General features: G+C 46.8%; 1 protein-coding gene across 1 annotated transcript in view; it reads left to right on the forward strand.

The window, feature by feature from the left end:
* The first annotated feature begins 5,399 nt into the window (after positions 1-5,399).
* LOC310639293 (tyrosine-protein phosphatase non-receptor type substrate 1-like) overlaps positions 5,400-22,249 on the forward strand; it is a 144,083-nt gene continuing 127,233 nt past the window's right edge. The window contains exons 1-2 of the mRNA XM_083360901.1: positions 5,400-5,696; positions 6,570-6,649. Of these exons, the coding sequence (XP_083217027.1) occupies positions 6,574-6,649 (76 nt within the window). The 5' untranslated portion in view covers positions 5,400-5,696; positions 6,570-6,573. The remainder of the gene's footprint in view (positions 5,697-6,569; positions 6,650-22,249) is intronic.

The raw sequence follows: 22,249 nt of genomic DNA on the forward strand, positions 1-22,249 counted from the left end.
TAATGTCCAGTCTCTCCTTAAAAATCTCCAGTGATGGAGCGCCCACGATTTCTGGTGGGAAGCTGTTCCACTGGTTGATTGTCCTCACTGTCAGGAAGTTTCTCCTTAGTTCCAGGTTGCTTCTCTCTTTGATCAGTTTCCAACCGTTGTTTCTCGTCCTTCCCTCGGGTGCTTTGGAGAATAATGTGACCCCCTCCTCTTCTTTGTGGCAGCCCCTCGGATACTGGAATGCTGCTATCATGTCTCCCCTATTTCTTCTTTTCTTTAGACTAGCCAGTCCAAAGTCCTGCAGCCGTTCTTCGTATGTTTTGGTCTCCAGGCCTTGGATCATCTTAGTTGCTCTTCTCTGAATTTCTTCCAAACTCTCAACATCTTTTTTGTGATAAGGTGACCAAAATTGGCTGCAGTATTCCAAGTGTAACTGGAATAACTGGAAGACGAGAAGAACAATTTGTCACCCCCGTACGAAAAAGATATGGAGACTCTGGAAAGAGCACACAAAAGAACAACAAAGATGATTAAGGGATTGGAGGCGAAAACACACGAAGAACAGTTTGCAGGGTTTGGGTATGGCTAGTCCAGGGGTAGGCAACCTCGGCTCTTTTATGACTCATGGACTTCAACTCCCAGAATTCCTGAGCCAGCTGCCTCAGGAATTCTGGGAGTTGAAGTCCATGAGTCATAAAAGAGCCGAGGTTGCCTACCCCTGGGCTAGTCCAAGGCTCTCCAAACGTGGCAACTTTTAAGACTTGTGGACTTCAACTCCCAGCATGGCTGGCTGGGGAATTCTGGGAGTTGAAGTCCACAAGTCTTAAAAATGCCAAGGTTGGAGACCCTGGCTGAGGAATTCTGGGAGTTGAAGTCCACAAGTCTTACAAGTTGGAGACACCTGGTCAAGTCAACTGAAAAGTAGGACTGGGGGGGGGGACATGACAGCAGTCTTCTAATACTTGAAGGGCTATCACAAAGAAGACCGGGGTCAATTTATTTTCCAAAGCACTCATGTCCTGAGGGCAGGACAAGAAGCAACAGATGGAAACTAATCAAGGAGAGAAGCAACCCTAGATCTAAGGAGGAATTTCCTGACAGTGGGAACGATTAACCCGTGGAACCGCTGGCCTCCAGAAATTGTGGGTGCTCCATCCCTGGAGGTTTTTAAGAAGAGATTGGACAACCATTTCTCTGGAATGGTACAAGGTCTCCTTGTTGAGCAGGGGGTTGGTCTAGAAGACCTCCAGGATCCCTTCCAACTCCGTTATTCTTTATAACTCTTATCTATAAAATCCTACTCTTGTATTCTGCTACAATGATCCCATGGAAAACAGAAGCCACTTTGCATATTCTACAGAGGCAGGCTTGTTCCACACAAAGGATTTAACATATCCCTCCTTAGCTGCCACCCAATTTGTTTTGATGTGATGCAAGACCTTGCGTAACCTGGGTCTCTGTTTCTGCAGCCTCATGCGACAGTTCCTCATGGCGTCTGGGAGAAACCAGAATGGCATCATCTTATCATTTATTTATTTGCTTATATCCCATCTTTATTAGCTTTGTTTTTTATAAACATCAAGGCAAATACAAATACACCTAATAGTCCTTCCCCCTCCTATTTTCCCCACAACAACAACCCTGTGAGGTGGGTTGGACAGAGAGTCAACCCAAAGTCACCCAGCTGGCTTTCATGCCTAAGGCGGGACTAGAACTCAACTTCTCCTGGTGATTGGCCCAAAGTCAACCAGCTGGCTTTCATGCCTAAGGCGGGACTAGAACTCAACTTCTCCTGGTGATTGGCCCAAAGTCACCCAGCCAGCTTTCATGCCTAAAGCGGGATTAGAACTCACCATCTCCTGGTGATTGGCCCAAAGTCAACCAGCTGGCTTTCATGCCTAAGGCGGGACTAGAACTCACTGTCTCCTGGTGATTGGCCCAAAGTCACCCAGCCGGCTTTCATGCCGAAGGCGGAACTAGAACTCACCTCCTGGTGATTGGCCCAAAGACACTCAGCTGTCTTTCATTGATTTAATTTATTTGCTGCCCACTTCACTATTCCAAGTGAGTTTCTATTTATTTATTTTAAAAAATATTGATTAGATTTACATGTCGCTCATCTCCATATCAAGCAGCTCTGAATATTATATATTAATATAGATACATGCTCGGCATTACAATGCAGGATAGAAGGACCTGCACATGGATTAGAGAACGAACGAAAGGATATGACATCCCTAAGAGAGTAAAAGAATTGACACGGAAAGACGCTGGTCGCATAGCAAGAAGAAATGATGGCAGGTGGACCAAGGCAAGGCATAGAATGGATCCCACTGGATCAAAAGCATGCGCGAAAAAGATCTAAAGCCAGATGGATCAAGGAGTATTGTGGGCCCAATTGGCAAAGCCCAGTTGGGAAACATGCGGAAGAGGCCTTCATCCTGCAGTGGATGGGCAATGGCTGGAATGATGATATTAATATAATAATATAATATTAATATGATTACAATAATATTAACTGTGCAAACTTACTCTGGCTTGAATCTCTGAGTGTCTAGTGTAGTGTTTCACAACCCTGGCAACTTTTTTTTTTTTTAAAAAAGGTGGACTTTAAAACTCCCCAGAATTCCCCAGCCAGCACAACTGGCTGGGGATTCTGGGAGTTGAAGTCCACCCGCCTTACACATTTGAGAAATGCTGACTGACTCTCCCGTCTAAAAAGGAACTTTGCACACACGCTACCAAAAAAAAAAAAAAAAGAGGAAGGCACATTTAAGAGTCCTTTTTCTTTCTTTTTTTTTCTTTATCCTTTCCTAAGTTTCAGGTGGAGACCAAGTCAGGTAGGAAGCCACAAGCCCAGAATTCTTGGGGGGGGGGAAAAGGGCTCGCCCCACCTTGTGTGGGGCAGAAGAAATCCCTCTGGGCTACAGTTGCAGATTCTCACTTTCCAGGGTGGAACAGACGGGGATTATGGCTGTCCAATATCATTTTTAAAAAAAGCCAGATTTGAAGACCAAGGCAGAGCTTTTTTTTCTTTCTTTCTTTCTTTCTTTCTTTCTTTCTTTCTTTCTTTCTTTCTTTCTTTTTCTTTCTTCCTCTCTGCTGCCTGCATTTCCTTCCTTCCTTCCTCTTCCTTCCTTCCTCCCTCTCTCCCTCCTGCCTGTCTGCATTTCTTTCTTTCTCTCTTCCTTCCTTCCTTCCTCTCTCCTGCCTGCATTTCCTTCCTTCCTTCCTTCCTTCCTCCCTCTCTCCCTCCTGCCTGTCTGCATTTCTTTTTCTTTCTTTCCTTCCTTCCTTCCTTCTTCCTGGCTTCCTTCCTCTCTCCTGCCTGCATTTCCTTCCTCTTCCTTCCTTCCTTCCTCTCTCCCTCCTGCCTGTCTGCATTTCTCTTTCTTTCTTTCTTTCTTTCTTTTTTTTCTCTTCCTTCCTTCCTCCCTCTCTCCCTCCTGCCTGTCTGCATTTTTCTTTCTTTCTTTCTCTTTCTTTCTTTCTTTTTTTTCTCTTCCTTCCTTCCTCCCTCTCTCCCTCCTGCCTGTCTGCATTTCTCTTTCTTTCTTTCTTTCTTTTTTTTCTCTTCCTTCCTTCCTCCCTCTCTCCCTCCTGCCTGTCTGCATTTCTCTTTCTTTCTTTCTCTTTCTTTCTCTCTTTTTTTCTCTTCCTTCCTTCCTCCCTCTCTCCTGCCTGTCTGCATTTTTTTCTTTCTTTCTCTTTCTTTCTTTCTTTCTTTTCTTCTCTTCCTTCCTTCCTCCCTCCCTCCTGCCTGTCTGCATTTTTCTTTCTTTCTCTTTCTTTCTTTTTTTCTCTTCCTTCCTTCCTCCCTCTCTCCCTCCTGCCTGTCTGCATTTCTTTCTCTTTCTTTCTTTCTTTCCTTCCTTCCTTCCTTCTTCCTGACTTCCTTCCTCTCTCCTGCCTGCATTGCCTTCCTTCCTTCCTCTTCCTTCCTTCCTTCCTCCCTCCTGCCTGTCTGCACTTCCTTCCTTCCTTCCTTCCTTCCCTCCCTCCCTCTCTCTTTCTGCCTTTCCAGCGCCGGAGGCAGCGCCAGCCCCGCCGCGGGTTCCTCTTTCGCGGAGCCTTGGCCGCTTCTCCGCCTCCTGCCGCTTTCCTGCCCGCCTCCTCCTCCCCTCCTTCCTTCCAAAGCAGAGCCAACCGGGACGCTGCCAGGCCTGGCCTGGAAACTCCCGAGCGGCCCGGCAGGCATCGGGCAGGGGGGGGGGCATGGGAGGTAGGTCGGTCGGTCTCCGGGCTTTCCGGGGGGAGGGCTGGAGCCGCCGCGGGGCCGGGAGGAGCCCCTTTGCCGGCAGGACACACACACACACACACACACACACACACACACACCCGTCGCCAACCGGGCAGGGGGCAAACGCTGCGGACCCAGCCCCGGGAGCGACTGCTTCCCTTCCCCCCCCCCCCCCAAACACAGCCCACCTTAAGGAAAACGAACCGCTCCGCCTCCCGAGCAGGGGGGGGTGACCTTAGCAGCTAAGGCTTAGCTGGACGACAACCCCCTCCCCGCGCGCCGAATCCCCCCCCTCCCCAAATCTATCTCGGAGCCCCTGCACCGGGAGGGGCGCGGTGCAGATGGGCCTTCCCCGCTGACCCCCTCCCCCATACACACACACACACACAACCGTCGCCAACCGGGCAGGGGACAAACGCTGCGGACCCAGCTCCGACCCCCGCCTCTCTCTTGCCCCCTCCCCAAATGATAAACTCCTCTCTCTCTCTCTCTCTCTCTCTCTCTCTCTCTCTCTCTCTCTCTCTCTCTCTCTCTCTCTCTCTCTCTCTCTCTTTTCCAGCTGGAACTTGGGAGCGCTGCGAGCTGCAGACGCTCCGAAGCGCTTCTGGCAGCGGGCGGCCCCTTCCTCGAAAGATGGAGGGGAGGGGAGGGGAGGGGGAAGGAAGGAAGGAAGGAAGGAAGGAAGGAAGGAAGGAGGGAGGGAGGGAGGAGGAGATGGAGGAGGGGACGTCTGCCTCTCTCTCTCTCTCTCTCTCCGCCCCTCCCACTCCGCTTCCCCTCCAAACGGAGCCCCCCCCATGCTAGGCAACAGAAGGGAGGGGAGGGGAGGGGGAAGGAAGGAAGGAAGGAAGGAGGGAAGGAGGGAAGGAAGGAGGGAGGGAGGAGGAGGAGGAGATGGAGGAGGGGACGCCTGCCTCTCTCTCTCTCTCTCTCCCCCCGCCCCTCCCACTCCGCTTCCCCCCCCCAATGCTAGGCAACAGAGGGGAGGGGAGGAGAGAGGGGAGGGGAGGGGAAAGGAGGAGGAGGAAGAGGAGGAGGGGGGGTTGTCCTTCCCTTGCTCAACCGGGAGCCGCGCAGACGGCGAGCTGCGCCCGAGCTGCAGAGCCAGGCAAGCGCGGGCGGGGGCGGCCGAGGTGAAAGCCCAGCGCAACCCCCCTCCCCAATTCCTCTTCCTCTCTTCCCGGCTCTGGTTGTTGTTGCTGCTGCAAAGCGGGTCGGCCAAACGGGCCGGGGGGAGCTGGATCCGCGCTCCCACCGATGCCGACCCCCGCCTGACTCCGGCTGCCTTCTTGCCTTCTCCCCTCCGGGGCTCCAGCCGGGGTGAAGTCCTTCCACCCACCCACCCCCCGCCGCCTCCTCCTAGGGTTGGAATTCGGGGTGCCCGGGCCGGATTTGGAGGTGTCCCCGGACATCCCCCCCCCAGCGGGAAGAAGCCAGCGGGGGTCGTCGGAGCCTCCGCCTCCGCCCGGTGAGTGAAGGGGGGGTTGTAGCCGCGGGATGGGGGGGGGGATGAAAGGAGCGGACGTGCCCGCCTGTCTGTCTCTTCTTGGGACCGGGTGGGGGGGGGGTCTGCAGACTTTCAAAGACCCCCCCCCTTTTTTGCCTCTTCCATCCACGCACCCCTCCCCGTTAAGGTACTTTACCCCGTGTTTATTCGTCACCCAGTATTTATAACACACACACACACACACACAGAGAGAGAGAGAGAGAGAGAGAAAAACAGACACACACAACACACACACACACACACACACACAGAGAGAGAGAGAGAGAGAACACACACACACACACACACACACAGAGAGAAACAGACACACACAACACACACACACTCACACTCTCCCAGTTAGGTGGTTTCCTTGCAGACGTTTCGTGGCCCCAACTAAGGAAACAAGATTCAGCGCGCGTCAGGCGCCGAACGTCGGAAAGCAAACAACCCCTAGACCCTCCACCTCCCATCCCACCCCCCCTCCCCAAATGTTCTCCTTTATCTGTATCTGAGGCTGGTCTTCTCCTCTCCACTCCTCCCTCCTCCTCCTCCTCCTCAGATCCTGGGAGCCAAGGAACTGTGTGTGTGTGGGGGGGGGGGTTATGAGGTACCCCATCACCCCCAACCCCCGTTTTGGAAACGGGGCGACGCTGTGCCTGCCTTCCTGCCCCCCCTCCCCCCTCCGCTTTTAACCTGCCCTTGATTTAGCACAGCAAGAGCGGACCCCCCCCCCTCCGTTTCTTCCTTCCTCCCCGCGCTCAATTCTCAAATGCATTTTTTCCCCTTCTTCTTCTTCTTCTTCTTCTTCTTCGTCTTGGTCGCCTTCTTCCTGCACCCGGGCGGTGTCAAAAGGATCATGGAGACGCTCGGCGTGTCGTCCCGGGGTCTCTGGGTCTCTGTCCTGGCGCCTTTGCTGCTTTCCAGCTGCGCAGGTAAGGCGGACGGTCTGCGCTGTTTTGGCGGAGTTTGCTTGCTTGCCTGTGTGTGTGCCTGCGTGCGTGTGTGTGTGTGTGTGTGTGTGTGTTGCCGGCGAGCGCGACATTTACAGGATGGATTTATCTTATCTGTTTTCTATCTCGATATTTGTCTATCTGTCTGTCTATCCATCCTGGAGACCTTTATGATTGACTGACTGACATTGATTGATTGATTGATTGATTGATTGATTGATTGATTTACTGTGGCCTGGGGTTGGACTCTGAGAAGAGCTCCTGCCCTCTTCTCTTCTTCTGGCCGGCCTTAAGAAGAAGAAAAAAATATATCAACCCAAAGACATTTTATGTGTGTACGTACAGTATTTATTTATTCAATGCAAAGACATTTATTATGAATTGATCGATTTACTGTGGCCTGGCGTTTTTGACTCCTGGGCTTCTTCTGCCTTCTTTTTCTTCCTCTCCCTTAAGAAAAAAAAAATCAACCCAAAGACATTTATTTATTTATTTATTTATTTAACCCGGAAACCTTTATGATTGATTAATTGATTGGTTGATTGATGATTGATTTACTGTGGCCTGGCATTTTGAGTCCTGGGCTTCTTCTGCCCTCTTTTTCTTCCTCTCCCTTAAGGAAAAAAAAATCAACCCCAAAATATTTATTTATTTATTTATTTAACCCAGAGACCTTTATGATTGATTAATTGATTGATTGATTGATGATTGATTTACTGTGGCCTGGCGTTTTGACTCCTGGGCTTCTTCTGCCCTCTTTTTCTTCCTCTCCCTTAAGAAAAAAAAAAATCAACCCAAAGATATTTATTTATTTAACCCGGAGACCTTTATGATTGATAAATTAATTGATTGATTGATTGATTGATTGATTGATTGATTTACTGTGGCCTGGCGTTTTGACTCCGGGGCTCCTGCCCTTTTTCCCTCTTCCTCACGCCTTAAGGAAAAATAAAAATAAAAAAAATCAACAATATAATAACCCTCCGTGTAAACTACCAACTGAGAGATCTATCTCTCTCTCTATATAAAAAAAACACGCTGCCTTTTCATTTCTGCCTTGGGAAGGTTTGCTGGGCTCCTCTGCAACCTTTTTGGCTGGGAGCCAAGAGGGGGGGGGTTTAAAAAAAACATGGAGGGTTTTTTTGTTTTGTTTTTTTCACACGGGTGGGGAGAGGGTGCAACTGCCCTTTGCTGGGATGGAGGCCAAGTGCTTTTGCAGCTTTTACACACACACACACACACACACACACACACACACACACCGCCCATCCACACACAACCGCCCATCTTTTCGAGGCGGCTTCCAAGATTGTTCTCGCCCCCCTCGCCACCCCCCCCCCCTGCTGTAGGCTGTCATGGTGCGAGGAAGGAAAAAAAAAACGGTTGCAAGAGGCGTTTTTGGGGTGTGGAAAATAAAAGGAGGGGCGGTTTCTGAATGAAGGGATGCATTGGGTCTGGGGGAGAGGCATGTGTGTGTGTTGGGGGGGTCTATTTGCGTGAGAAGGGGAGGAGAGAAGAAATAAATCAGGGATGTCCAACCTTGGCCACTTTAAGACTTGTGGACTTCAACTCCCAGAATTCCCCAGCCAGCTATGCTGGCTGGGGAATTCTGGGAGTTGAAGTCCACAGGGCTTAAAGTAGCCAAGGCAGGACACCGTTGGTATGAACCTTGTTTGCAGAATGCGGGGTTAGGAAAAAAAATTAAGAGCCTGGTTGCCTCTTTGCTAAGGAACACATTTTATAAGCTTCATTATAAAACAGTAAAGATTAACAGGTTAGTTATCGTCTTACGACCGCAACTGAGCCCACAATTTATTGTCGCTAAGTGAGAAATCCCTTTTGGGGAGTTTTTTGCCCCATTTTATGACCTTTCGTTGCCTTGTTACGTTACGGGAATCCCTGCAGTTGTTAAGTTAGTTCACAGGGCTGGTAAGTGAATTGGGCTCCCCCATGGACTTTGGTCGCAAAAGGGGGATCGCATCACACACACACACACACACACACACACACACCGGGACACTGGAAACGTCATAAATACGAGACATTTGCCAAGGATCCGAGTTTAAATCACATGACCATGGGGATGCTGCAACGGTCGTAAGTGTGAAAAAGGGTCCTAAGGCACATTTTTTCAGTGCCGTTGTAACTTCAAACGGTCACTGAATGAGAGAAGTAAGTCGAGGTCTACCTGTAGTGTGAAATAATAATAGTAAATAAATAACGAAATAAGAGCCTGGTGGAAATAGCATCCAGTCTCTTACGGATTCTTTTAGGATAGGATAGGATAGGATAGGATAGGATAGGATAGGATAGGATAGGATAGGATAGGATAGGATAGGAATTATGGAATAGCCTAGCCTAGAGTAGAGTAGAATAGAATAGAATAGAAATAACAGATTGTAGAACAGAATAGAATAGAATGGAATGGAATGGAATGGAACGGAATAGAATAGATTGTAATTAGACTAGACTAGAACAGAACAGAACAGAACAGAAATAACAGATTGTAGAATGGAATGGAATGGAATGGAATAGAATATTGTAGACTAGACTAGACTAGACTAGACTAGACTAGACTAGAATAGACTAGACTAGAATAGAATAGAATAGAATAGAATAGAATAGAATAGAATAGAATAGAATAGAAAAAATGGAATAGAATGGAATGGAATAGACTAGACTAGACAAGAACAGAACAGAACGGAACAGAACAGAATAGAAATAACAGATTGTAGAACGGAATGGAATGGAATGGAATAGAATATTGTAGACTAGACTAGACTAGACTAGACTAGACTAGACTAGACTAGACTAGAATAGAATAGAATAGAATAGAATAGAATAGAATAGAATAGAAATAACAGATTGTAGAACAGAATAGAATGGAATGGAATGGAATGGAATAGATTGTAGATTAGACTAGACTAGACTAGACAAGAACAGAACAGAACAGAATAGAATAGAAATAACAGATTGTAGAATGGAATGGAATGGAATGGAATGGAATGGAATAGAATATTCTAGACTAGACTAGACTAGACTAGACTAGACTAGGAATAGAATAGAATAGAATAGAATAGAAATAACAGATTGTAGAAGAGAAGAGTTGGAAGGGACCTTGGAGGTCATCTAGTCCAACCCACAGCTCAGGCAGGAAACCCTACACCATTTCAGACAAATGGCTGCCCAATCACTTCTGAAAAACCTCCAGTGTTGGAGCTTTCACCACTTCTAGAGACAAGTTGTTTTCTGTAGCTTTCCTGCTCTGCTGGATGGGGCGGGGGAGTGGGGCCTACAAGCAGTGACTCACACTTTAGAAATAGTATTTGCACTGTCAGAATTAGATGTCTTTAAAAAAAAAAGCAACACACGTTGTCGGTTTGTGAAGATGTGGACAACGGCTGTGTAAGGTTGGGGGGGGAGGGACAAAGCTCACCCAGCCTGCTGTTTTTTTCTGCAAACAGAACGGGGGGGGGGGTCCCCATAGGGAGAAAAAAGGGCTGCTGGTGTGTTTTTAAAGGCCTGGTTAATAAATTTTTAAAAAATATACAGTGGCCTTGCACAAAAGACTCAAAACAGAGAGGAATCAAGAACGGTCCACTGCCTCCTTTGTATTCTGTCCATTGTGGTTGAGAATTTATGCCTCCTCCCCAAACCCCCCCCCCCACCGGAGACTTTTTTTGCGGGGCGGGGGACCCTTTACATGCTGTTGCAGTTGTGGGTCAGCTATTGTTGTTTCGCATCCGGCATAAAATGCATGGAGAGGAGGTGTAGAAGGCAGACATCAACATTTGACACAACTAGTCTCGACTTAACGAGGGTTCGTTTTTCCCCACACTTGTGACTTTTGTAGCATCCCCACCGTCCCGTGATCGAAATTCAGACGCTGGGCAACCAGTGCAGACGTACGACGGTGACGCGATCGAAATTCAGACGTTTGGCAACCGACACAACTTTATGACGGTCGCAGTGGGGGGGGGGTTTGTCACGTGATCCCCTTTTGCGACTTCCTGACAAGCAAAGTCAAAGGAGAGGGGGGGAGGCCAGATCCACTTAACGACCGTGTTCCTAACTCGTCACCTGCAGTGATTCCCCTTTTACAACCCTAGCAAGGCACGTGGGGGCAAAACTCACTTAAGAGATGTCTCGCTTAACGACGGGAAAGTTCGGCTCCGTTGCGGCCGTAAGCCGAGGGCAACGGAGACGCGTGGCGTGTTCTTCCTCTGAGTGGGAGGGTGGTGACACGCAGACTCATACAGTGGCCAGCTGCCATCTGAGAGTTGATCCAGGAGTCTCCGATTCACAGATAAAGCCTCCGTCTCCTTTCAGCCCCAGTTCAGCCCAACATTTCTGTGGCTAAGCAAGATAGCTATGAAGCTTTGAGATTTGCCCCATATTATGACCTTTCTGGCCACAGTCGATGAGTTTAGGAACACAGTCGCTCAGTGAATCCGGCTTCCCTGTAAACTCTGCTTGTGAGATGGTCGCAAAAGGGGGATCACGTGACCCCGGGGGACACCCGACCATCATAAATGTGAGTCAGTTGCCAAACTTCTGTCTGAGATGGTATAGGTTCTCCTGCTTGAGCGGGGGGCTAGACTAGAAGACCTCCAAGGTCCCTTCCAGCTTCTGTTCTATTCTGTTCTATTCTGTTCTATTCTATTCTATTCTATTCTATTCTATTCTATTCTATTCTATTCTATTCTATTCTATTCTATTCCATTCCATTCCATTCCATTCCATTCCATTCCATTCCATTCCATTCTATTCTTCCATTCCTTATTCTATTCTATTCTATTCTATTCTATTCTATTCTATTCTATTCTATTCTATTCTATTCTATTCTATTCTATTCTATTCCATTCCATTCCATTCTATTCTTCCATTCCTTATTCTATTCTATTCTATTCTATTCTATTCTATTCTATTCTATTCTATTCTATTCTATTCTATTCTATTCTATTCTATTCTATTCTATTCTATTCTATTCTATTCTATTCTATTCTGCAATTTGTCTATTCCATTCCATTCTATTCCACCATCTGTTATTTCTATTCTATTCTGTTCTGTTCTGTTCTGTTCTATTCTATTCTACAATTTGTCTATTCCATTCCATTCTATTCCACCATCTGTTATTTCTATTCTATTCTATTCTATTCTATTCTATTCTATTCTATTCTATTCTATTCTATTCTATTCTATTCTATTCTATTCCATTCTATTCCATTCCATTCTATTCTATTATTATCTGTTATTTCTATTTTCTATCCTATCCTATCCTATCCTATCCTATCCTATCCTATCCTATCCTATCCTATCCTATCCTATCCTATCCTATCCTATCCTATCCTATTCTATTCTATTCTATTCTATTCTATTCTATTCTATTCTATTCTATAATCTGTTTATTCCATTCCATTCTATTCTACCATCTGTTATTTTTATTCTATTCTATTCTATATTTTTATACTGTGTTTCTTAGCCTCTGCTCCAAGTGATGTAATGAAGCTTTCTGAAGCTGGCTTTCCAGGGCAAAACGCAGGTCGACTTACGATGGCAACGGAGTCTAAAAAATTCTGTCGCTAAGCGAGACGGTTGTTAAGTGAGCTTTGACCCCGTTTTACGACATTTCGGGCCATGCTTGTTAAGGGAATCGTGGCCGTTGTTAAATTAGTCACGCGGTTGTTACGTGAATATGGCTTCCCACCCCCCACCCCGCCCCATTGACTTTGCTTGTCAGGAGGTCGTGAAAGGGGATCACGTTGACGCTCTCACACTTAGGACGCTGCGACCGTCGTATGTATGAGATAGTTGCCAAGGGTCTGAATTTTGATGACATGACCTTTGGAGGGGTGGGGGGAGGTGCTGCAATGCTCATAGGTGTGGAAAAATGGTCGAAACTTTGAACGGTCACTAAACAAATTGTCGTAACTTGAGAACTTCATGAAGTAAAGGGGGAATACAAATTCAGTAGACAAATAAATAAATAAGCTTAAATAAAATAAAAGGGAAAGTGAAGTCCCGTTAGGGTCCAGTAAGATGATCATCCAAGCCCCAGATCAGGGGTCTTCAAACGTGGCCCTTTTATGACTTGTGGACTTCAACTCCCAGAATTCCTCAGCCAGGTCTTCAAACGTGGCCCTTTTATGACTTGTGGACTTCAACTCCCAGAATTCTGGGAGTTGAGGTCCACAAGTCATAAAAGGGCCACGTTTGAAGAACCCTGCCCTAGATACTCAGGGGGTTGGACTAGATGACCTCCAAGGTCCCTTCCAATTATTATTATTATTATTATTATTATTATTATTATTATTATTATTATTATTATTATTATTATTATTATTATTATTACAATCCTTTAGCGACCGTTTGAAGTTACAAAGCCCCTGAAAAGAATGTGACTTATGGCCAGTTCTCGCACTTACGTCCGTTGCAGCATCACGCGATCAAAATTCAGACCCTTGGCAACTGGCTTGTACTTCTGCCGGTTGCAGTGTCACGTGATCCCCTTTTTGTGACTTTCTGACGAGCAAAGTCAAATGGGGAAGCCACCTGGAGCTCAATCGTGGTCATAAGTCGAGGACTGTCTGGTAGGAAGCAAGCTGGCCAGGCGATAAGCAGCGCAGTCTGGCGGACTTGACCTCCCCTGGTTCAAGCGATGAGTGGACGCAGCCGTCTGACAGGCATGCCAGGGCACCTGATTGCACGAGGTTGCGGTGCCAGCCACAGTGCGCAATTGTGATGCCCGGCAAGCCTCAGGGGGCTCTGAAAAGCTTTGTGTGTTTGTGACATTCTGGGTTGTTCTCCCTGGAGCAAATGTGCGAGGGAGGTGGCACTGCAGCTGTGGGCTGCATAGAGAGAGAGAGGGAAAGAGAGCGAGAGAAAGAGAGAGCAAGAGAAAGGGAGAGAGAGAAAGGGAGAGAAAGAGAGAGAGAGAAAAAGAGAGAGAAAAAGAAAGAGAGAAAGGGAGAGAGAGAGTAAGAGAAAGGGAGAGAGAGAAAGGGAGAGAAAGAGAGAGAGAGAAAAAGAGAGAGAAAAAGAAAGAGAGAAAGGGAGAGAGTAAGAGAAAGGGAGAGAGAGAAAGGGAGAGAGAGAGAAGAGAAAGAAAGAGCAAGAGAAAAGGAGAGAAAGAGAAAGAAAAAGAGAGAGATGGAAAGAGCGAGAGAAAGAACAAGAGAAAGGGAGAGAGAAAGAGAAGAGCAAGAGAGAAAGGGGGAGAGAGAGAAAGAGCAAGAGAGAGAGGGAGAGAAAGAGAGGGAGAGAAAAAGAGAGAAAAAGAGAGAGAGAGAGAGGGAAAGAGAGCGAGAGAAAGGGAGAGAGAGAAGGAGAGAAAGAAAGAGAGGGTGGTTGTGATTCGAGCCATGAATTTATAGCTAAGGATGTTGAGCTCTGCAAACGCCTTGGGAAGACTTTGCTTTGTTGCCTTGCCCCAACTCCTGCAAGCACACACAAACACGCAATTCCTTCCTTCCTTACTTCCTTCCTTCCTTCCAGGACAGGCTGTCTGCAGCCTGGCCTCTTCGGTAGGCAAAACGCATCCCCTGCAAGGCGTGTGATTCCTTCCTTCCTTCCTCCCTCCCTCCTCCTCCTTTGCCTCTACTCTTCTGCAAGGCTGATTCACTCACACATCACCTGCATGTGACTCTGGGCCGGCTAGGAGGACGGGCTCCATTGCGCAAGATTGAAGGGTGGGGGGGGGGGGTGATGGAGCCCGCCAGGCTTTGTGGCGATGCCAGCTGCTTTTGTGTTGTGTTGATTGAGCGTGTGTGTGTGTGTGTGTGTGTGTGTGTGTGTGTGTGTGTGTGTGTTTGTGTGAATTGTAGAAATGGGATTGGCTTGTAGCCCTTCCTTCCTTCCTTCCTTCCTTCCTTCCTTCCTTCCTTCCTTCCTTCCTTCCTTCCTTCCTTCCTTCCTTTTCTCATTTCTTTTTCTCCTTCCTTCCTCCTCCCTTCCTCTTTCTTTCTTTCATTCTTTCTTTCTTTCCTCCAATCCCTCCCCATCTGTCCCCATCTCTCCTTCCCTCCTTCCTTCCTAATTAATCATCAACATGAATCTTCCTTCCCTTCCCTTGAGTCCAAATTAACCTTCATTCCTCAACATCAACCAATCTTCCTTCCTTCCTCCCTCCCTCCCTCCCTCTTTCTTTCTTTCTTTCTTTCTTTCTTTCTTTCTTTCTTTCTTTCTTTCTTTCTTCCTTCCTTCCTTCCTTCCTTCCTTTCTTCTTTCCTTTCTTCTTTCTTTCTCTTTCTTTCTTTCTTTCTTTCTTTCTTTCTTTCTTTCTTTCTCTCTCTCTTTCTTTCTCTCTTTCTTTCCTCCCATCTATCCCCATGTCTTCCTTCCTTCCTCCCTCCCTCCCTCCCTCCCTCCCTCCCTCCCTCCCTCCCTCTTTCTTTCTTTTTCTTTCTTTCTTTCTTTCTTTCTTTCTTTCTTTCTTTCTGTCTGTCTTTTTCTTTCTTTCTTTCTTTCTTTTTCTTTCTTTCTCTCTCTCTCTCTCTCTCTTTCTCTCTCTCTTTCTTTCCTCCCATCTCTCCCCATGTATTCCCATCTCTCCTTCCTTCCTTCCTTCCTTCCTTCCTTCCTTCCTTTCACATGAACTTTCCTCCCCTCCAATTTAACCTTCCTTCTTCAACATCAACCTTCCTTTCTTCTGCCCTCCCTCCCCCTCCCCCTCCCTCTCCCTCCCTTCATAACTAAGTTTGGTTGTTTTCTTGCAGGCGTTTCATGACTCAACTAGGTAACATCATCAGGGCTGGAAGGGAGTGGGGTTTGCTCCCTGACTTGCCCCTTCAGTGTTGTTGGGAATGTTCTTGGTGGTTCTTTGACTAGGCTGTGGTTTACTGTTAGCTTGTCTGCTTGAACTGGTAGCTCCTTGGTTGCCCCATGCCTGACTGAGGAATTCTGGGAATTGAAGTCCACAAGTCATAAAAGGGCCACGTTTGAAGACCCCTGATCTGATACACCTGATACACCTTGCCTCGCAGGGGTAAGAGCTGTGATTACGCAGAGCGAGTCAGCCGGAGTAAGTAAATTCCTTTTTTTAGGTCAGGTACATGGATATGATGGAGACCAAGCTATCTTCTTGTGCCACCGGTTTATCGATGGCTGATCCAGACATCCTTCTGTCCCCTTCCCGTCTCTTTCCCTCTTCCCGTCTCAGATGCAAAGCTGGAGTGTCACAGTTGCCAAATAAAAAACACCATGAGTCACGTAGCAGGCAAAAACACACACACACAGTTCTGCCGAATGGACAGAAAAGGAACATTTGTATCTGGAAACACATGTCCTGAAATGCCCCACCGAGCAGGTGGCTTCTTCGCACAGCTTGCGCAGACATAAAGAATATCCATAAGGGATGGGATGGAATAGAATAGAATAGAATAGAATAGAATAGAATAGAATAGAATAGAATAGAATAGAATAGAATAGAATAGAATAGAATAGAATAGAATAGAATAGAATAGAATAGAATAACAGAGTTGGAAGGGACCTTGGAGGTCTTCTAGTCCAGCCCCCTGCTCAGGCAGGAAACTCTACCATTTCAGACAAATGGTTGTCCAATCTCTTTAAAAACTTCCAGTGTTGGAGCATTCACAAGTTCTGGAGGCAAGTTGTTTCGCTGATTAATTGTCCTCACTGTCAGGAAGTTTCTCCTTAGTTCCAGGTTGCTTCACTCCTTGATTGGTTTCCATCCGTTGCTCCTTGTCCTGCCTTCGGGTGCTTTGGAGAATAGCTTGACTCCCTCTTCTTTGGGGCAGCCCCTGAGATACTGGAAGACTGCTATCCTGTCCCCCCCTCGTCCTTCTATTCACTAGAATAGACATACCCAATTCCAGCAACGGTTCCTTATATGTTTTAGCCTCCAGTCCCCCGATCATCTTTGTTGCTCTTCTCTACGTTCTTTGTAGAGTCTCAACATCTTTTTTACATCGTGGTGACCATCGTGGGATTCATAAGGGATCTTGCATAAGATCTGCAAAGCTCATTCTCTGAATGTGGCCTCGGCACAAATGACGGGTGGGGGCTTTGGCTCTCTAATAATGTAAAATGGTGTTTTGTTTCGTTTTTTCAGGATTGAGCATAAAAGATATGGTACCCTAAACCCCTTTCATTGGGAAGAGAGCCAGTTTGGTCTAGAACAGAGGTCCCCAACCTTTTGGACACCACTAGGGACCGGTTCCGTGGAAAGAGGTTTTTTCCGTGGACTGGAGGGTGCGTGGTTTTGTCTGCTACCGGCATCCCGCGGATGGGGCTTTGCTTCTTTGTGTGGACCGGTTGGGGACCCCTGGTCTAGGGAGTTTTCCTGGCTTGGTGGACTGGAGGATGGGGGGAAGGGGATGCTTCCGTGCAAGTGGAAGTGCAGTTGCACACATGCCATCTGTGTGTGTGTGTGTGTGTGTGTGTGTGTGTGTGTGTGTGTATATATATATATATATAGAGAGAGAGAAAGAATAGATAGATAGATACATAATAGATAGATAGATAGATAGATAGATAGATAGATAGATAGATAGATAGATAGATAGATAGATAGGAGAGAGAGAGAGATAATAGAGAGATAATAGATAATAGAGAGAGAGAGATGATTGATAGATAAATAGATATAGAGAGATGATAGAGAGATAATAGAGAGAGAGATGATAGAGAGATAGAGATAGAGAGATAATAAAGAGAGAAGGATAGAGAGAGAGATGATTGATAGAGAGAGAATAGATAGAGAGATGATAGATAGATAGACATAGATAGATAGATAGATAGATAGATAGATAGATAGATAGATAGATAGATAGATAGATAGAGCCAATTCATATTAGAACTATTCAAATGTGTAGGATCTCTTGAGCTTGTAGTTGGATGGTGTCAGCCCTTGGAGATAGTTCAGCCTAGCTAGCAGCACAAACCATATATTGTAAGGTTACACTAACAGAACCTGGCTAGTTTGAAAGTACACCTTACGGCCATCCATGTTTATCTGGCTTTTGCTTTCTGCAGAGTCCTTGATCTTCTCTTGAGCTTGATGGTTTCTTTGCTGACATTTTGTGACCAAACTAGGTATCATCAGTGCAAGAAGGGATTGGGGTTTGCAAAGTGGAGGAGAGGAGGAGGAGAACTATTGTGGGGTCTTTGATGGTCTCTGAGCTTGGGGGGGGGCGTTTCCTGCAGATGTTTCACGACCCAACTAGGGAACATCATCAGTGCTAGAAGAGGGCAGGGCTTGCCCTGTTTATATATACCTTCTCATACCAAATTTTACAAGTTTGATTACAGTTACAGTGAAACCTGGGTCATCCACCTGTCCTTGTTGCTGCATGAGAAGAGGCCCCCTACTAATCATTTGCTCGGGGTTATGTCTTCCCAGCGGAGGGTCCACCTTGAGGCAGGCTGAAACTCAAGTCTTTAGCTTGAAAAATCATGTTTTCCTTGCTCTTTGAGCAGAAGACTTCCCATGTGGATACTCCAGTGAGCGTGGACGTGACCTTCAGAGATTGGTGGTCCGCTGGGCTTGGTCTGGCCTCCTGAAGAGTCATAATGTATAGCAGAGATGGGTCCTCTCAGAAGGTCTACATCAGGGGTCCTCAACCTTGGCAACTTTAAGACTTGTGGACTTCAACTGCCAGAATTCCTCAGCCAGCAAAGCTGGCTGAGGAATTCTGGGAGTTGAAGTCCACAAGTCTTAAAGTTGCCAAGGCTGAGGACCCCTGCTCTATATGCTACAGATCTCCTTCTTGTCAGCATTGGGCCAATCATGGAAGTCCCATGTTGTAGCAGAAACCTAGTGAAAGCTGACCTCGCAGCTCCATGGGCAGAAAATTCTCTTGTGCAGATTTTTGGGCCTGATATCTCCTATTGGAAGAGCAAATGTGTTCTTTTTTTGTGGAGAACAAATGTGATCTTCTGGAATATTGACCTTGAGAAAGAATCCATCTAGTCCTCAGGAATGTTGACCTCATAGGAGAACAAACGTGGTCTTCTGGATTATAGACCTTTGGGAGAACAAACGTGATTTTTCCGGAATATTGACCTTGTGGGAGAAGAAACGGGGTCTTCTGGAATATTGACCTTGTGAAAGAATCAGTGTGATCTTCTGGAAGAGTGACCTTGTGGGAGTACAAATGTGGTCTTCTGGAATATTGACCTTGTGGGAGAACAAAACTGGTCTTCTGGAATATTGACCTTGTGGGAAAACAAACGTGGTCTTCTGGAATATTGACCTTGTGGGAGAACAAACGTGGTCTTCTGGAATATTGACCTTGTGGGAGAATAAGCGTGGTCTTCTGGAATATTGACCTTGTGGGAGAACAAGCATGGTCTTCCGGAATATTGACCTTGTGGGAGAACAAACCTTTGGTCTTCTGGATTATAGACCTTTTGGAGAACAAACGTGATTTTTCTGAAATATTGACCTTGTGGGAGAAGAAATGTGGTCTTCTGGAATATTGACCTTGTGGAAGGACAAATGTGGTCTTCTGGAATATTGATCTTCTGAAAGAACCAATGAGCTCTTCTGGAATATTGATCTTGTGGAAGGACAAAGATGGTCTTCTGGAATATTGATCTTCTGAAAGGACCAGTGAGCTCTTCTGGAATATTGACCTTGTGGAAGGACAAACGGTCTGGAATATTGACCTTGTGGAAGGACAGACATGGTTTTCTGGAATACTGACCTTGTGGGAGAAGATACATGGTCTTCTGGAACATTGACCTTCTGAAAGAACCAATGAGCTCTTCTGGAATATTGATCTTGTGGGAGGACAGATGTGGTCTTCTGGAATATTGACATTCTGAAAGAATCAGTGTGGTCTTCGGGAAGACTGACCTTGTTTCCACAAACGTGATCTTCTGGAATATTGAGTATCTTCTCAAGGTCAATATTTTCCTTGCTCAGCAGAAAGCAGAATCCTGCCTATCAGGGTTTTTTCCCCAGTGGGTATGGGGATCAATGGATCCAGCAAATCCACCGGTGTCTTCCTTTCCTCACCGATGGTCCTCTCCTCCATCGCACAGTGAAGACAACGACCGCGGGACAATGCAACCATCCTAAATGCCATTTGCCAAGTGCTTGGATTTTTTGACCACTTGACCCTGGGGGATTCTGCCACGGTCGTAAGTGTGAAAAATGGCAATAAGCCACTTTCCCCCCCCCAGTGCCATTGTAAGTCAAGGACTATATGTACCCCCCTTTCCCAAATAACCAATTTTATTCTAAGCTCCTGGGCTGTTGCGATATTCCGCTCGTTCATCAGACACACACACACACACACCCGCCTAGCTACACTGATCTAGGATTTAAATTCAGAAGAGATGGAGGAAGAGGAAGGGAGGGGTAACTGGTGACGGTTCTGCAGATGTGGCTGATGGGTGAGACCGTGGCAAGCCCCTGATCATTTAGCAGCCACGTTTTGTTTTGTTGTTTTTTTTTCCTTTCGGGCGAGGCAGACCCAAGAGAGAAGATTTGTGGTGGAAAGCTTGAGCAACGTAGACCGACCGATGTAGACTTCTCGTTTCTGCTTCCTTCCTCTCCTTCTTCTGGCTGTCTGTCCAAGTTCCTCTCCTCCTTCTAAGCAACCTCTTTAGGTTGTGTGTTTAGATTTCCCATTTGCAGTAAATCCTCAGCCAGCCCTGACACTGCGCCTTCTTAATTTTCTGAGAGCAGATTAAACGGTCACCTGGTTTAGCAAGCTGTCTCCAGGCTGGAGAGGGTGGCTGAGTAAGCTCTCGTAAGCTTTCTGTGGATTTCTCTGGAAGTCAGTCAGTCAATGAGAATAGAGCTGTGAGGGGCCCTGGAGGTCTTCTTCTAGTCCAGGGCTTTTCAACCTTTTCACCCATTGTAGCACTTTTAGGATACGGCAGCATCCGAGTACCCCCAGTCACCTAGCAAGGTGTCAAAAACTTGACGACCAAAAAAAAAAAAAAAGGAAAAAAGTGATGAAGTACAGGTAGTCCTCGACTTACGACAGTTCGCTTAGGGACTGTTCGAAGTTACAATGGCCCTGAAAAAAATGCCCCCCCCCAAAGCCACAGCCGAGCAAGACACCTGCCTGCCCGCCCGGCAGCGCTCTTCCTCCTGTCCGAGGTTTTCATTGTTGTGAGCATTTCTGTAGAGGATTGGCAGCAGGGTGGGGGTGGGGTGTTTGGTTTTTACTCCCCAATCTGCTGGGTGGTTGCAGCAGGTTTTGGTCACTTCACATGACCCTGGGACACTGTGACCGTCATAAATATGAATCAGTTGCCAAGCATCTGAATGTAAATCACAAGACCCTGGAGATGGCTGCAACATTCCAGCTGATCGGCGCTTCTTCTGGGCTCAGCAGATGTGCCAGGATCAGTGCCGAGCTCCAGCTGGATCCTGGCGCTGATCCTGGTGCTTCCGCTCAGCCCTGACAGCCCTGCAGCTCGAGCCGTTTCTCGCTTAGGCTTGTGCGGTGCTGCCACCGGTTCAGCTCATTCCCCTCCCCTGCTACCACTTTTCTAGGATGGTCGCGTACCACCTGCCAGGTGCCAATGTACCACAGGTGGTACCCGTACCACTGGTTGAAAAGCCCCGTTCTAGTCCATCCCCCTGCTCAGGCAGGAGACCCTGTACCATTTCAGACAAGCTGCTATCCAGCCTCTTCTTAAAAAAACCTCCAGTGTTGGAGCACCCACAACTTCTGGAGGCAAGTAGTTCCGCTGGTTAATTGTTCTCCCTCTCAGGAAGTTTCTCCTTAGTTCTAGGTTGCTTAGTCCTCGCAAAGCCACTTTTTTTCATGCCCTTTGGAACTTTGAATGGTCACTAAATGAACGACTGTAAGTCGAGGACTTCCTGTATATCTCTGGAGAAGGTTGGACCTGGGACCAGAAGCTGACTCATTTTGAGGTTCTCTGTGTTTAGGGATTTATTTATTTTTCCCCCACCTCTGTTGCGATGCCTTACATGAGTCAGAAAATTTGAGCAGCCTGGAAGGCGCATCCTGTTTGCATTTTTCCCTTGAAATGAAAATGCAAAGTGCAAAAAAAAAAGGGGGGGGGGACTTTTTTTTTTAAAAAAAATTGCAATGCAAAAAGGTCCTTTTCTGTTGATGGACAAGTTCTGGAGGCCTCAGAATTGGGAAGTCCTTGGAGAACCAGTTCAGAGTTTCTGCAGGACCGTGGGATGATAATAATAGTAATCATCATCATCATCATCGTGACCTGGACATCGAAACTGCACAATTATGGATGAAACGTGTAACAGTGATACCCATTGTCATCGGGGTACTGGGAACTATGTCCCAAAACTTTGCAAAATGTATCAAGAAACTGCAGCTTCCTGCAATAACTCCAGCAAAGCTACAAAAAAACTGCGCTACTCGGAACATCTGACATTTTAAGGAGAGACCTGGTTGATCCCTAGGATGCTGGCAGCAACCCGTGTCAACCATTAGTGCCAGTCAGTTTGAGTGTCCAGTTGACTGAGTTTCATGTTTAATGAATAAAAGTTTTATAATAATAATAAAAAAGTTGGAAGGGATGTTGGAGGTCATCTAGTCCAACCCCCTTCTCAGGCAGGAAACCCTATTCCATTTTAGACAAATGGCTGTCCAGTCTCTTCTTAAAAACTTCCAG

This window comes from Vipera ursinii (assembly GCF_947247035.1).
Source record: "Vipera ursinii genome assembly, chromosome: 3".
Taxonomy (NCBI): domain Eukaryota; kingdom Metazoa; phylum Chordata; class Lepidosauria; order Squamata; family Viperidae; genus Vipera; species Vipera ursinii.